At 48.8% G+C, this 16,417-nt stretch overlaps 1 protein-coding gene across 3 annotated transcripts in view; it reads right to left on the bottom strand.

Annotated features, from left to right (window-relative positions):
- Positions 1-16,401, bottom strand: part of LOC112965723 (TGF-beta-activated kinase 1 and MAP3K7-binding protein 1) — a 38,649-nt gene extending 22,248 nt beyond the window's left edge. For 2 of the 3 annotated variants that reach the window (XM_026064996.1, XM_026064999.1), the window contains exons 1-3: positions 16,267-16,399; positions 2,381-2,618; positions 341-486 (exon numbers count right to left, since the gene is read on the bottom strand). In XM_026064996.1, the coding sequence (XP_025920781.1) occupies positions 341-486; positions 2,381-2,618; positions 16,267-16,365 (483 nt within the window). In that variant the 5' untranslated portion in view covers positions 16,366-16,399. Of the gene's footprint in view, positions 1-340; positions 487-2,380; positions 2,619-16,266 lie in introns of all 3 variants that reach the window. The other variant, XM_026064998.1, reaches the window with a different exon arrangement.
- Positions 16,402-16,417: the final 16 nt, after the last annotated feature.

Raw genomic sequence — 16,417 nt, 5'->3', positions numbered from 1 at the left:
AGTGCCCTTCTATCTTTAGTGTCTGAGAGGTGCCAGTGCTGTTAAACTTCTTTGATGCATGGGGAAATATTGCTTGGGGAGGCTGGCTTGTCCAAGGTCATATTAGAGGTTTGTCAAGGACACTCCTGACTGGAATATGGGACTCTCATTTCTGTCATACTTATTAATGCTCTACTATCTTCTTCCACATAAGGATTGCAGTCTTTGTTCCCAAGTTAGCCTCAGAAGCCATGTGAACTGGGATTTCAGAGGGAATCAGTCTTAGGTAGGCACCTTCTATCCCCACAAGCTAATACACTGCAGAGGACACTTGATTCAATATCATGACTGTTTTACTCACCCAGGTGAAGATGGAGAAGAACGAAAATGTGATGGCTGCTCGGGCTGCATCCCCTCCCTCATTCATTGGGTTGTCCTCTTCTTTTGAAACTTGCCACTGGTTGGTCAGAAAGCAGAAGCCAACAAACCACAGGAATGCCCAAAAGGCTGGGATGGACCACCACCATCATGCCAAACCGGAAAAGGAGAGAGATCAAGAAGGTAAGTGTGAACAGATCATAAATACATTGTATTTCTCTTGAACCTTCAACCCTGAGAGATCCTCTGCTGTGTTACAAACTGGGCCAAACTCTGTGCAGCCTTTCTAAATCCTGGTGATGGTCAAATTGTCAAGGTGATGATAGGTGTCTGCAGAAAGCACCTCAGGAGTGTTAGTGTCAGGAGTTTTCATTTGCTTGTCTTTGGATTAGTCACGGGACTTGCATTTGGTCCTGGGAGGGAGTTTGAAGGGCTTCCAGTACAGGAGAGATCACTTGGGCTCTCTGAAATAGCCACTGCTTCACAACTCTGTCCTGCAAGGACAAGTGAAGAGCAATTTCTTCCAAGGGAACTGCAGAAGGGTGGGAAGCAGCCAGACTGCAATTGCACAGTGACTAGACTTTGCTCAGGCTAGCAGAGTTAAAGCCCTTACATTGAAGAGAGGTGCTGAGAGATCATTAACATCCTGCACTGTTTACTAATAGCGTCTCAGTTTTACACCTTTTCCAAAAGATGGGTAACACTCTACAACAGTAAACRGGGTAGGAAAAAGCACTGGAAAACAAAGACAGAACAGCAAGTGCACCACAGCGTTTTCCTGCAGGCTCTGGATCATGGCACCCTGGGAAAGGGGTCAAGACAGGGAGAGCTGGAACTTGGAATCAGATTGGCATCTGGTGGGGAGGAGTRAGACTCACCCTCTCTCCCAGGTATAACCAGATGCCGGTGGGGGAGGGAAATGGGCATTTGTAAGTGGTAATGAAACTAAGTGCTTGCATCTTTGGAGCATGTTCCTATTCCTTCCCCTCTCTGCATCCCATTAGCTATACACAGGACTGCCAGACAGGGGGCAAATGTCCTAAACATGAACAAACTTCCAAGCCAGAAGCCCTAAACGAGTTCAGATGCCGGAACTGCTCCTGTTCTCACTCCACTTGTGGCTCCTTTGATGAGCTATAGGGGAATTTTGAAATGGAGAAGTTTCACTATATTGATGTAATAAACCAGAACTGTGACTCAGGATCACAGCATGATCATGATGCTATCAACTTGCCTTACACATGCATACACACACATGCTCTGTCTGTCATTTCTACACACTACTGGGGATGAAGAGAATCTGACTGTAAATTAGTATAAGACTCAGTGTCTGAATAAGGTCCTGCACAACTATCAGTACAGGGAATGCCAGGTGACTAAGGAGGAATGATTTAGTCAGCCTGCATGTAATCCTCACCATTTATTTAATGTTGAAGTATATGTGGTTCAAACACTTGTGCTGAAGCTGGAAAAGAAGAACATACCATCTCCAGACATCTACACTCAGTCTTAGGAAGCATAAGCATGCAGGAAGACAAGACATGCTGATTCTAAAGGACTCCCTCTAAGCTGTGTCTATACAGAACAGCAGAAAGACATCAGCCAGCCACTTCTTTCTTTTGCAGATCACRTTTGTGGCAGTCAATCGTTAACAGCAGGACAGCAGTGTGTGTGTACACACTTGGGCCCACCACACAGAGCTGCCTTTGGTCTCCTTAACCCACTATGGGACCACAGTGAAGCTGCCTGCAGAGCTGCTACTGAAAGGAAGTCATTCTGAGAAAGTGTGGAAGAGAGAAGTGGTGAAGGGGGAGAGAGGAAGAATGACACTGTAAAAAAGAAGGCAAGAAGAGTTTGGCTGAGAAGAAGAGAAAGGAAAAGGAGAGAGGGAAGGCCTGAGAGAGTAAGAAGCCCAAAGAGTTCTCTGCTAGCAGGAAGCCTGGTGTGTGAGGTGTTAAAAGATCCTTTCCTCTCCCTAGCCCATGGTGGAGAGGGCCCTATGCCAGCTAGCCAGGAAGCTTACCAGAGACTCCGATGTCCGAGAGAACTGCCTTCTTGCGGTCTTTGACACTACTGATCTGTGGAAAGTAGGCATCCAGAGCCAGGTAAAGAAGGCAGCTGAGGAAGGCGAGGACACCCACAGTAATGCCATAGTTGCAAGCATTGCGATTGCGGTTGAAAATGCAGTGCTCTTGTGTCTCATCCAGGCGGTTCACATACCCTTCATTGACAATGGAGCCAAACACCACGATGGAGAACACCTGGTGGGGAGGGAGGCAGGAGACACATGAGGGCAAAGTCTAGTCTCTGGACCAGCACACAGGAGCAGAGCTCTGCACAGGACGGCTGCCCTTCACAGGCATCTCTGCTGTGCAGAGCTCCTGTCCCACTGTCTTGTATGGACGATAGCCATGGAGAGTTTACTGGGGAGATGGTTTTATTTTATTTCTGAGGATTAACTTAAAATAGGACACACTTAAATTGATTCTTTTTATCCATCTGATCTAAACCAATGTAAAACAGTCTCAGTCTGGAGTAAGGGTGGCTTCCCGCAGACACACAGGGAGTCAACATGGAGTGTAAATTAGGATACGGTTTTGGTAGAGGTGTCTGTGTACAAGGGCTCCAAGTAGCGGAAATCCTCTTAATCTGCATTTATTCTCCCACCCACTCTTTCTCCTTCTAGGAATTCATTGTTCCTACCACACATTTGTTCACTAATTTTATCTATCCAGCTACTATTCTACTACTATTCTATTTTCCCTATTCGCCCTCCGACAATCCACAACTCTGCTTGCTCTGCAGGTCCGTTCTGCAAGGCTCCCTCTCTCCCCATCTCCCTGCACTTCATACATCTGCCATAATCCACAGTTATCTGTTTAATCTTCACGCACTGACTTAGCCTTTGTCTCCTGCTACAAGGCCTTCTGTCTTTGACACAGCAGGTTCACCAAAGCAGAGTGATATTTACAGCAGCCCCCTCCTTCAACTCAAATAAACCTCATATCCCAAGCACAGCTTCCGCTCAAAGCCACGGGAGAAAGAGAGGAAGATTAGTGGCATGTACAGATTTTTCTTTGCAGGGGTATCTTGAGACCTCAGAAGGCACAGTGTGTGTTAGACACAGACCTTCCAACTTCAGCAACTCTGGTGCCAGACAGTTGCTTTTCACAGTAATCTTTTGCTTGGCAGTTTTGGATGGTGATGTACTTAAATCTGAAAACAGGTTTCTAGAAAGTGAGCCACAAAAAACATGCAGAGAAACCCTCCTGGGTATTTGCAGCAATTCTCTGGGCTGCCTGCAAGGATACCAGGTAGATGGGCAATGGGACCTCAAGCGTGGAGCACACATACTTGTGATGTGCACTAGGATTTTACCATGCCGCTCTGCTAGCATGGGAGTTATCTCCGCAACAGGAGCCTATCACACGGTAAAGCAAGGAGTGCAGTAACTACTTCCCAATCCCCGAAGTGAAGCAGCAAATAAAAAGTAGGGATGGCCAAGTCTCCCACAGGGAGTGGAGGTAGCTCTAAGGATTTGCTCAGTCAGAAGGACTCCAGTACTGCTTAATCTGTCCATGGTGTCCTCTCCTGGTCCTTGGATAACTGAGAAAGCAGAGAAGCTGCTTTGCGAACACAGGGATAAATAATTGGTTGATAAGTGCCAATCTGATACATAATCTGTCATCAGTGGGGTTGGAGGCTTCAGATCCACAGCGCAGACCCCTGTCTCAGTCTTTTTCTCCTCGCTGGTCCCCACTCACCRGCCCTCATTTTCTCACTCATCTCTCAGGCCTAGTTTCCTTGCCCATCCAGGCTCCGTCTCTTTATCCTCAGCCCTCCTCGCCCCAGTCTATTCCTTCCATGCCCTCCTCCCTCCTTGCCTTGGTCAGGCTTTTGTCCCCTCTGCTTTCCATTCAGGAGGTTCCCTTCTCCCTGCTGCCTAGGTGCCATGGGCAAAGGCAGCGAGGGTACACAGGATCAATAATTTTCCTGCTCTCAGTATTTGTGCCACAAGGACCTTTGGGCATCAAGAACCAGAGGAAAAAGCTTACTCACAGTCCCTTGCAGTCAGACAGACACTCAATGTGGACCACATTTCAGCTGCCAAACTCTAACRAGTTATCTGTTGAAACTCATATTATTTTTTCACCCTAAGGCTCATAATTTGGTCACATTTGGGTTGTTGACATTGGACATATTTTTGACACACTAGAAAAAACTAACAAAGCTGGAAGCTAATGCTCCCAGGCACGGGGACCATATGGTTTCTCAGAAAGTTTACCAGAGTCTTTTAAGCATGGAAGTAAAACAATTTATTTTTCCTCCTCCTTGTTCTTGAAAATTGGAATGGATCTTTTTTTTGCTGAAATTGCCTGTGAAAAACAAGAGCAAATAAAAAACCCTTCTGCTTGAAGCAAATATCTAGGCTTCAAAATTTCAGTCTGAATGATTCAGAAGGTCAGCAAAACTGCACACAATTAAATATAGAATCTTTTAATGGGAAGTCCTTCACACCTTAACTACAGGCTGTGTTGACAGCTCTGCCTTGGTTAATTTGCAGTAAACAGTGTATTCCTCTAACCTGAGGGAGAGCTGACAAATTCCTTGAAGTGAAGTCTGACTGTGAGGCTGTTATCAGAGCTGACACTGTCACCTGAAATACCAGTCTCCTTATATCGGGATTACAAAGTGGATGCCTGGTTTTCCATAGCGTTAGACAAAAAACATATCTTCTCTTTGGAAGATGAGAAACAATCTCAAAAGAGGAATAATCTGGGATTCGTTTTTGTTTCAGGGATCAAAAATGATATGATGTTGATTCCCTGACTTGGGTCAGCCCTTCCAACAAGCTCTATGGTGAATCTCTGCTTACTCATTTTGGGACGAATGACTTCTCTAATGGTCTCTCCCCAGAGACACCTTTGTTTTCTCTGCTCATATCCTGATACACATCTTCGCTCTGCTTGGGTTTATTGCTGGCCTGGAACAGACTTCACCTGGGAGTGAAARAAGCAGAGTAATTCCTTTTTGCATTTGTTCTTTTATACTTATGTATGTTGGCACTTCGTAAAGAACAAGTTCAGAGTCATAGGACCACAGGGACATCTCACTCTCCCTAAATTTTCAAGCAGAGGTGGCAAGTCTAACTTCCTTTCTCCATCTTTTGACAGACATGCTACAACTTCTTTCCTATGAAGAGTGACACAGTGAAAGTTGTTTCCCAGCCTGAAGGTACCCAAGATAAGATCTACTGCCAAGCATCTGGTTTAAGACAGTCTTAGTAGTTTTCTGAGGAGATTCCACAAGGGGTATTCTCATTTGTGAGTATAACAAGTCACTGCAAATGCCTATCATCTGCATCCTAAAATAGCCGCCCCAAAGTACTGTCTGCCGTTAGTACAGACCACAACACAGTAGTTGAAGGGATGCCTCTTTCTCTCTGTGTTTTTCTCACAACGGATATCTGCTCTGGTATTCATAATCCATACTTGGTTCCCTGGTACTCCAGAGAAGGAAAGGTTAGTGGCAGGGGGGAGGGCTTGCTCCCTGTGTCAGCCTGCCACTGCCTTCACAAGACAGCCCATCACAGCAGGCCACCACGCAGATCATTAGTGCACTGAAGCATTCAGCTGGACTGGATAAAACAGAACGGACAAGAGCTGGCAGGTGAAAACCAGATGTTTCAAACCAACAGCCTGAGTTGGACAGCAGGAGAACAAGCAGTCGCTGCTGCAGTTTGCTTGTTTTATCTCAGTGATATCAGTGTACCCAGAAGCTATTGCAATTGCACAGCAAAACAAATTTCTAGAAAAGTGATAATTATGAAAGCCCAGATCTTGCAGCCCTCAGAAAAAAACATGTTGCACACCTAATCCACAGCAACTATTTCTTGTCAGTAAGGGGGTGGGTGGAAGATTACTAATTTAGCAAGTCATCATAGAAAGATCAAGCATTTTGTATTTCCTTGATTTTGCAATCCATSTGTGTGCAAGTATAACCCAGGCAGTAGGTACAGTATGAATGTCTGGATGGATTATAAACAAAAATCCAAAAAGCCTGCAAGGATGAACCATTTATGATTCAGTTCTCATGACATCTGCATCACTTACAAAGACACACTGACCATCAGCAGCACTGATACAACCCTGTTTCCCCTGTGCATTGCTGCTGCGTGTCACTCGTATTACAGAAATACCCCCATTTTGTACAGCAAATCCCCATTTCACAAGGCCTTGTGTATAGCAGCTAGGTAAATGGATCAAAATGCATGTACAGCTGCAAAGACAAGATGAGGTAAGAGGGGAAGACGGCAGGACTATTCTGAGATGTACAAAATACATAGAGATGCACAAAAGTTAAGTTATTTGTCAGAAGACTTACAGGAAGCAAGCACAAAGCACTGGATCCTCATATTCCTCAGTGCAGTACAGTGCTTTCATTGCAAACCATTCTCTCATTCTGTAGAAGGAGGTAATTAGCTGCTTTCTTATGCTCAATCATGAAAAACAGATAGTCATTCATAGCTTTGTGCACCTCAGTGGCCTCATTTCTTCAGGCAGTCTGTTTAAGTAAGTAAACAGGATTTAAAGCAGCTAGAATTTTAGCTTGACAGGGTTTCCTTAAGCCTTCAAGAGCAACTTTAATTGGCCAGGTGCGCAACCTGTTTGAAGGTGCACATTTATGGCATAAGCGGTAACATATTCTAGAGAAGATCTGTCTGAGTCAGCATTGCTGCTGGGACCCTCCTTTTCGTGACTTCACTGCTCCTTAAACATTGCATCAACACAGGGTTTTGCAATTATTTTTCTAGACTTTTGTTTTCACTGAAGAACTCCAAGACCCAAAGCTAGGCAATCTGCACAGCTGACAAAGACAGAGGGCTTCACCAGACGCGCCTGTAAGTGCTTTGAGCTGGACTGCATCACCCAGGGCCAGGACTGGTCTCTGTTCCAGCACAACACTGATGCCATTTAATCTTTGGGAGCTTCCTGGAGCTCCCTGGTGCAAGGGGACACAGCTCAAACTGCTTTCAGGCACTGTACATTGCCCACTGCAGGGCTGACATGCTCTGCAAGGTCTTTGCTCCACATATTCTCTTCTTATTTCTCCCCCCCCCCCCATTCTCCATACACCTGCCTATAGACCTAGAAAATTTGGTGTTTTTCTGCTACCCTGTCAATAAAACTGGGAAAGCCTACCTCTCTACTCCTGTCAGCTTTTGTAGCTGGCAGAACTCTCTCTACTCCTGTCAGCTTTTGTGGCTGGAAGAGTTGCTCTGGACTCGCATCGCTATTTGAGGAGTTTTAAAAACAAGCAGAGACCTTTAGTGAGACTCAGACGGCAGTTCCCCCAGGGCTGTGCTCTCCAGGGGAAGAAGTGCTCCCAAAAAGGAGTCTCTCTGCTCCTTGCCAGCCCTCCCCCAGGTATGAGGCTGTCCCATCCGTACACCCTTTGCTCGCCTGATGGTATGCTAGCACCATGGCTGAAAGACGCAGGGAAAATGAACCAACGCTGGGGCCCTGCGGGGAGAAGACCAGAAGAGGTGCAGTGTTCTCTCATCTCTGTTTCTCAAGGGGCCTGAGCTTGCTGTCACAAGTGTGCAAGGATTTGTTAGGGCAATAAAAGTGCAGAATAGACAAAAGGCTGCAACCTGCCATGAAAGACCTTGTTTTCTCTCAGTGAACTGTGGGATCTGATTGTGGCAAAGGCAAGAGACGCCCAGTCCCTCCCTGCCTCCCCGCCACAGGCTCAGCCCTGCAGAAAGCCCTGCAGACTGTCCTGAGCATCATGTGAGGCTTTCCATCATGCTGCCCATTCCCAGCCATGCATTAGGCGCTTCTGAGCATCATGTGATGTATCCACAACACGGCGATGCATTAGGATTTTCTTGCATCTCATCCGAGGAATTTGTCATGCTGCCTCCTGACTTCTTCCCTGAGATCTCCAAGATGGTTGTAGCAGGGATGTGGCTGAAGGGGGTTTATGTCAAGCTGGCTGTTTTGGCTTGCTGAGATGCTCTCCAGTCACAGGTTCTGTCACGCTGCGTGTTTCCTCTCCCTCTCCTAAACCCCTGCTTTATTCTATTATAAAGAAGAAATAGTTTGGTGACATAATATTCCTCATGGGACATAAAATCAAATCCACCTCAGAAAGAATGAAGCAATAACCTCTTCTGTGTCTGATCTGGTAATGACCAGGAATAAATCTATTTAAAGAGAGCAAGAACAAGGAAGGGTGCAAATGAAAAACTAATCAGAGATGATCTACTTTTCATTTTCATTCAGCCACTCACAAATAGAGCTTGTGGAAAGCTTTGGAGAGTTCTGGACAGACACAGATTATTATTATTTTTGTCATTAGATCTACTCATATTCAATTCATTATGAAGAAAACATATGCAGCTTTTGATAAGCATGGGACTGGCAGCTTGGAAACAGAAGGCCTCTGTTTATTCACTCCAGCCGGCATCATGTGGGGAGCAAATGCCTCCTGCCCACAGTCTTGATGGCATGTCTGAGCCCTGACCTGGGAGAATCATCTCTGTGTAGATGGTGGAGGCCAGCCTCCCAGTACATGTTTGTCCTTGGTTCCTCTGAGCATCTGATGAGGAAAGAGCAAGGGTATGTTAGCACCCTTCTCCCATTAGATGCCCAGCTCATTTCCCCTGGTCAGCAGCTGCACGGCACCAGCTTTCCAGACAGGACTGAGCTGGAGCAGGTGATGCAGAGGGGAAAGGCTCCCCATCTCTAATTCCTGCCATGGGATCTGGAGCAGGGTTACTTGCCAGCCTGCTTTTTCATACATGGCTTGGCAGCTGACAGGCTGGTCATTAACCCTTTCACCTCCCACCAGAGCAGTGCTCGGGAGCCCTCCATAAATGCACCCCGCAGAGCCTAGCGTGTTGAACCCTCTCCAGCAGCCCAACCCCAGAGTGATGGTGCAACACAGCTGCCCTCAGAGCCAGCCAGGAAAGCCTCAAGGGCATCAAGACCCCAGCTGTGCAGRAGCCCTCCATCAGGCCATTTCCTACTGCTCCATGCATCTCCAGGCTCATCTCAGGGTCCCTAACTGGGGCCTCAAATCCCCCTGGCAGGCCTGTTTCTCTCTGCACTGAGCAGAGACTGCCCCATGGCCAGCCACCTACAGCCAGACTATGTGAACAGCCCATCCCATTGTAAATGTCCCATGCACAGCGGTCTGTGCTGCTTCCCCTTGTGGAGGAAGAAAGAGCTTTCCTGTGCTAAGACACACATACCCATTGGTATAACAGCAAGCTGTGTGCCTAGATCCCAGAAGGCAACTTCAAGAACCTCAGTCCAGTCCCACAGGTCTCACGCTCCTCCTGACTTTTAGATAAAACAGTATCTTTTGTCCCACCACTCTTAGTGATAACTCCCTTGAGCCATTTCCTCCCTTTTCCATGTTGGCATTCAGGTCCTTCTATGCTTTCCAGACAGTCACCACGTCACCAAGTCACCAGCCAGTGAAGTGACTGTCTGAAAATCACATCTTTTTCCATAGGGAAGAGTTCAGTTTTCTTTCTAGCGACACATCTCTCTCTCCCTGGTTTGGTTGTGCCAACCTAGGTGGAAGACCRCTATCTGGTGCTGTCTCTGCTTATTATGGTCACACTAGACCTCTTTGCTGCCCTGTCTTACTGCAGATGTTTGTCTTAGCCATGTCTCATCGTCATTCAGGTTCTTCGCTTCTCACCTCTGCCTCTCATGTTTTGGAATAGCAGATTATATGTGATTATCTTATTTTTTGCTCATATTCCGAACTGCCTTCGGTCCCTATGTGCTATTTCTCAGATTTTTAGTGGTATCTGCAAATACCATTAACAAGAGATCTGTTCTAGCTCCAAGATCTTTCCTGGAAATGTTATGTTGGAAACAACATAACCTACTATATCCAACCCCTAATCACCACACAGCTGTGCACTTCTAGTGTTCTTCTTTTAACATGGCCTCTCACCCAATTCCAGTGACAGTGATCCCCCAAAAAACCCTTTGGAAACCAGCACAGAACAGAGGACTTCACGAAGAACTGTACCTAGAGCTTGCCTCAAAGCACATGCTTTGTGCTGCTGCCTTTCTCTTCATCATGTGCCAACAGATCTCATGAGCACACCGCCAGCAGGCATGGTGGCTGGGGCAAAAAATCACATGAACAAGCCGAGGCAGAGAGCATTACCTAGGGTCCGCATAGGAACCCCCGGAGCGAGGACCAACAGACGCAACTGAGATTGATGCAGGGGGAAGGGAAGGGAGAGAGCTCATCCAGGGCCCCTTTCCCTTCCCTCCATTTGCACCCATTGGCTTGGGTTGCATTCCCATGTCACATGAGGGGGTCACAGTCATGCAACATGTGCAGCTGTCCCCTGCCCCAAGTCATGGAGGGGACTCCGCCGCTCAACTCCATGGGGGTAAAACAGGAAAGTCATGGAGAGAAATAAACTATGCAAGAGGGCCAGGCCTGAATCCCATTTTCACCAATGAGACAGGCAAAAGCCCATTTCCCAATAGGGACAACCTCATATACTTGGGTAAAACATCACTGGGAACATCTAAGCTAAATTTAGCAGCGATGAAAAAAAGGTGGAGGTTGCAGCTGGTTTCAGACTGACATGCCCCTCGGGCACTAAGCAGTGCCACTTGCAATAAGTTAACCATTACTGCAAGTCCACGCTGGGTGTCCTTTCTGTACAGTGATGGGAGGAAGAAGTAAGGGGTGTCATGGGCAAGGGGTCAGTGTCATGAGTTGGAGACCCAGCGTAAAGGTACAGCAAGGGGCTCTCTGGCATGCCAGAACTTGCCCTCATCTTCCAGCTCGCAGGCCCCTGAGCAGCTGAGCTGCTAACATGCTTGGAGGCCACGCTGCTGAAGCCGATACTGTCAGCTAGCAGGGTTGTAAGGTGAAGCCATTTGCGCTGGGACACACCATATGTCCTTCCTTCTTCTCTCTGGAGCATGCAGGTCCCTGGGAGAGCTGATAAAGCTGCTCCTGATTTGTAGCACACTAGGAGCTGATGCTACCCTCAATCCCAAAATAAACAACGTTCAACCTCCTGTATGACCAGTGTCAGGCCACAGCTCAGAAGTTAAATTAGGGCTGGCCTTGGCCTCAGCACACATCAAATCCCGCTGTGGTGAGGCCTGGAGACAGCAGCTCCTGTCCTTCACCTGGCTTGTCTGTTCAGACTGAGCTCTCTTGAACATGCAGTGCCTGCAGAGACAGAGAATAGCATTCTGATCTCAGCTTGAAATGTCTACACAAGTCAGAGGACACAGGGGCAACAGCAGCATGTAATGGAGGAGGAGAGGGAGGGCAGACAGCTCCCTTCTTCACTGAACCTCCAAGGGGGCAGTGCCCCTTGGCGTTGGAAGGAGACTCGGCGTCTCTGTCCATGTGGCAAGTTTTAATGGGCTGTTTTGCCCAAGCAGCTGCAGTCTGAAATATGTTAACCCAAGCCACCTAGCTGGGCCAATTTCCAAAAAGCAAGTTACTTTTGCCTTGTTTGGCTTTTTAGATGGAACACTGCTTTGGTTTCTGGAGCGAGCAGGTTTCCAAGCAATCAGGAGCTCCTGAAATGACCTGTTTCAATTAACATTTTACTTATTTATGGAACCAGCACTAAGTTCAAAGCCTGCAGGTCACATCCTTCCTTGGAGCTTTCCAGGCCTGAAACAGCTGCTATAGAGCTTGTGGTAGCAGGTCAGAAGGGCTTCATCTTTGAAAGGAAGCTCGCCGGCTCCATGCAAATGGGAAGGGTGTAAAGGAGCCTTTCATCTCCCCAGCGCYGGTTGCGGAGGACTGCAGGCCAGGGTGTGACAGGATTATTCAGGGCTGTGCCCACACTATTCTATCTTATTTTTAAAAAGATCCTGGAGCTGCACACTGTAGCACAGCTCCTGTGTTACAGCTGGTGTGTAATTTAAGTGTGCTGAAAGCAGGTCTGTAAGTCAGGGTGGTAAAAAAAAGCCCATGCACCCATGTCTTGTCTACTGTAGGGCAGCAGTTGTGTAACTCAGCTCAGCTCAGAGCAGGTCTCTGCATCTCAGCAGTAAAAACAGGGGGGTTGTGTCTCTGTTGGGGCTCAGACTGTTGCTGGCACAGGGAAGCTGCACGGGGGCTCACAAGCATGGGAGCTTCTTTCAGCAGTGACTTGCTTAGACAAAGCCAGCCACAWGCAAAGGGGCACTGCGTGGAGCTATGCCTTCAAAAACTGGGACTTAGAATAAACGCCAGGGACCAACCATAAAAGGGCAAGTTGCTTGGCTTCATCTCTGTTGGAAACATGGAGGGACTTGTTCTCCTGTTCCCCACAGAGAGGTTGGGAAGGCTCGAGGATCTTCCACCAGCATATTGGTTTTGTTGGCAAGTCTCAGCCCAGCTGGATCAGACAGGTCCCCTCACTGCAAGACCCATACTCCACCACCGATCCCCTTGGAAGCAGTCTCAGCAGAGATGCTCAGGAGACACTGCTCACTAGGACTAACTGCCCTGCTTGACTAGCTGCTGTTTCTGGTATCTGGGGCAGACAGCAAAAGAGGAATGGCTTGTGCTGAGGCTCATCCAAAACCGACACAGGTACCCTGCAGGATCACCTCTACCACCTATGTCAGGCAGCCTTTTTGTAGGAAGACACACAAATATTCTGTCTTCCTGAAGGTCTGCTGTGTCCTACCTCCAATGCACCCAAGAAATCTGAGCTTCCTCACAACAGCGAGTGCTAGATAGATCCTCCTTTAAAAACTTATCCTCTCTCCTTGTCAGCAATGAGCAACATACAGAGTCTTCTATCACTTCATCTGCTCCAGATTCTACAGCTCTTAATGGCAAATTGCTGCCATCTAAATTGGACTGCAAACTGCATGGACAGGAGCCAGTTTTGCTGACTGTTGGTAAAATGCCATACACACCTCTGTGTCATAATAAAGTCTAAAACACAGCATGACCTGAGCACAAGGTCATTCCCTTGGGAAGTGACGATGAGAATTTCTGCTCCTTATTAAAGCTCATCATATGTAATGGGCCAAAAGGAGTCTCAAGCTGGCCCTGGCTGGGGAGATGATGGACCACCAATGCCATGAGCAGAAAAAAAAGCATATGAAATCCTAGGAGATGGCCGTCAAGGTATTTCCAGTATATACTAGAGCAGGTACATGGAAGGACTCCTACAGAAACCATGGAAAGGGAGAGCCCGTCATCACTAGAAGAGTTTGGCTTGTAGAGCCTGGCAATATAAAGGCTAAGCGTGGTTGTGATTGCAGCCTATAAACACACCCAGGGGAAAACACCAGTGAGGGGAAAAGTACCATTTAAACTGAAGGGCACAAGAGCACAAAAACAAATGGGTAAAAGAACCAGCCATGAATAGATTTATGGTGGAAGGCCCTTGCCATCAGAGCAGCTGAACTCTCTCCCAGAGGGAGTAAGAAAGTCAAGAATACCAAGAACTATTTTTTTTTCAAGTGAGGTTCAACCAGTTTATGAAAGGGGCCATAAAGAATCTGATGCTTACAAGAACCTGAGATAGGACTCTATTGCCCATGAGGAGCCATCTTGGTCTCAAGTTAAAAAAAAAAAACAGAAAAACACAACCCACAACTAAATACCTGAGGTGACCTTGTGGCTCCCTGGCTGTGCAGAGGGAGAAATGTTAAGGAGAAAAGAAAAAAACAAGCCAGGGAAGAACATGAGCAGGAACTTATAGTTAGGGGGAGAAAAGGTGCATGCAAAGCCTTGCGCCATGACAGCCAGGCCAGTTTTCCTTGCTAGAGTGCTGACCTGGAGCACCTCCAAGTCCTGCAAAAGGATATTAATTTCTCTGGCCAAGAGCAGGTCTGCCACACACTGCCTGGGGTGAGTCCCATTCTGTCCTCTGTCAAGGTCAGGCAGCGGGTGGCTATGGGGAAACAACACCAGGTCCCAAAGAGATGCTGGTCCCTTTCTTGCTTGGGGACACCTTACGGAGCCTGTAGCTGAGCTCAAAGAGAGAGCCAACAGCACCTGGGTTACACTGAAGCAGAGAAGGTGCCTGATAAAAAACGTATTTGCTGTCCTCCCTCTCTCCCTCACACTTTTGGGAAGCCAGAATCCTGCAGTGTTTGCATGAAGTCATAAAGGAAAAAAATAAAAAAAGAGTGAGAAAAAGGAAATTCTGTCACAGAGATTAGGAATGGGAAAGTCTTTTTAGGTCACATCATGTCCATCCGCCTTGGGCATGCACACTGGCTCTCCTTCACCCAGCTCCGGAGCCGGGGGTGCCTGTATCACCTCACCCAGCTCCCAGCAGCAGTCGGAGCACAGAAACCCTGCTCGCCGCGATAAGGAGCGTGATGTGCAGTGCCGTAAATAAGCCCGGATGGACAGACAGACCGGGCGACCGCATTGATCACATCCACAGCTGCCTCCGGGCACGGTACTCTCCAACTACCTTCTGCGCTGCAAGCAACCACAGAGAAGGGGCAACTCCTCCCACAGCAGGAACGGCCGGTGCCGCTGTGCTTCTGTCCCCATCAGGAGCACAAAGCCCCCTTTCCCCCTCATGTGGTGGGATGGGATGGGGGGCTGGCACTGCCTGCAACAGGCCAGGCAACCCTCTCACAGACCTGCCACCCCCAAGCCACCTTCTCTTTTACGTGTTGTTTCCCCCGCGCCGTATTTTTTTTTATTTTTATCATTTTTTTAAAGCAAGCCCTTGCAGCTCACGGCACCTCGCGCTTCGCCTCCTTGCCCTGGTGCGCATGTGTCCCCCGGCACCGTCTGCCGCCCTCCCCTTCTCGTCTCCCGGCTCAGACCTCAATCTCCCCCCAGCTCCGTGTTGCAGCTTGCTCCCTTAATCCCAATGACCTTCTTGCACATACGCTCCAGCCCCATGGGCAGCCATGGGATCAGTGTCGCAGGAAGAGGGGAAGGTCTTCCCCCAGGCAACCTGCGAGGTGGGACGGCCTGACAGGAGCCCCCTCGCCCTCCAGCAGCTCCCTCAGGTCCCCCAGCCMCTCCTTGCCCCCGGCCCCTTTCCCCCTTCCCCTCGCACAGCACGAAAACAAATTACAGAAGGAGGGGGCGGGAAAGAATTACAGGGAAAAGAGGTTGGGGGGGGGGGAGAGAGGGTGAAATGCAGAAGGACTTCCACCCCCGTACCTCCCCCCTCACATCCCTGGCGCAGCACCCCACCGACCCCGCCGGGCTGGCGGGGGGCCGTGCCAGCGCTGCAGCACCCACCCCTGGCGCCCCACAGCCCCCTGCCTCCCCCGGCCCTCCATGCAACCACCAGTTTGCAGGGGAGCAAGCACGCACACATCCCTCCCACCCCCAAAACAGCCCAGCCCCACTCACCCCTCCCTTCCCCAGGGAAGGGACCCCAAACCAGGCGGCAGAACGCTCCCACCCCGCGTGGCTCCCTACACATAAGCATGGCTATACATGCATATATAGGGACATACCTGTGTGCGTGTATGTACGGAGATATATGCGGACACACATATGCAGGGAGATATACCTCTGGATATATAACTGTACAGCCAACACACACATATATACATGGCGATATATGCATATATGGAGATGTATACACACATATGTGTGTGGAGATATATATATATATATGGTATATATATGGAAATATATCCACATAGGTATATATGTGTGTAAATAGTTACATATGGAGATATGTCCAAGTATGTACATGTATCTATAGACGTGCATATATATGCATGTACACAAATGCACGCACACACTTATACCTACACACACGCGCGTACCTAATACCTATATAAGCTATACAGACCTCCGTCCGTGTACGCGCACCAGGGCCGGCGCTGGGGCCGGCTGCCTGCCGCGGAGGGGCCCCCGCAGCCCCCGGGCCGCCCAGCCCCCCCCCGGCGGCGGCGGCCTTACCCAGGAGAGGAGCCGCAGCAGCGTGTGCGGCTGCCGGAGGAAGGCGTGCGGGTCGAAGGCGCCGCCGGCTTTGCCCGCGCCGAAGGCGCCCCCGTCCATGGCGGCGCCCGCGGGGTCGGCGTGCGCGGGGAGGCGGCCGGGGGGCTGCGGG

This window comes from Apteryx rowi, unplaced genomic scaffold (genome assembly GCF_003343035.1).
Source record: "Apteryx rowi isolate R43461 unplaced genomic scaffold, aptRow1 scaffold_223, whole genome shotgun sequence".
NCBI classification, from domain to species: Eukaryota; Metazoa; Chordata; class Aves; order Apterygiformes; family Apterygidae; genus Apteryx; species Apteryx rowi.
Note: the sequence above shows the minus strand (reverse complement) of the source record. Positions and strands in the feature narration are given on the sequence as shown.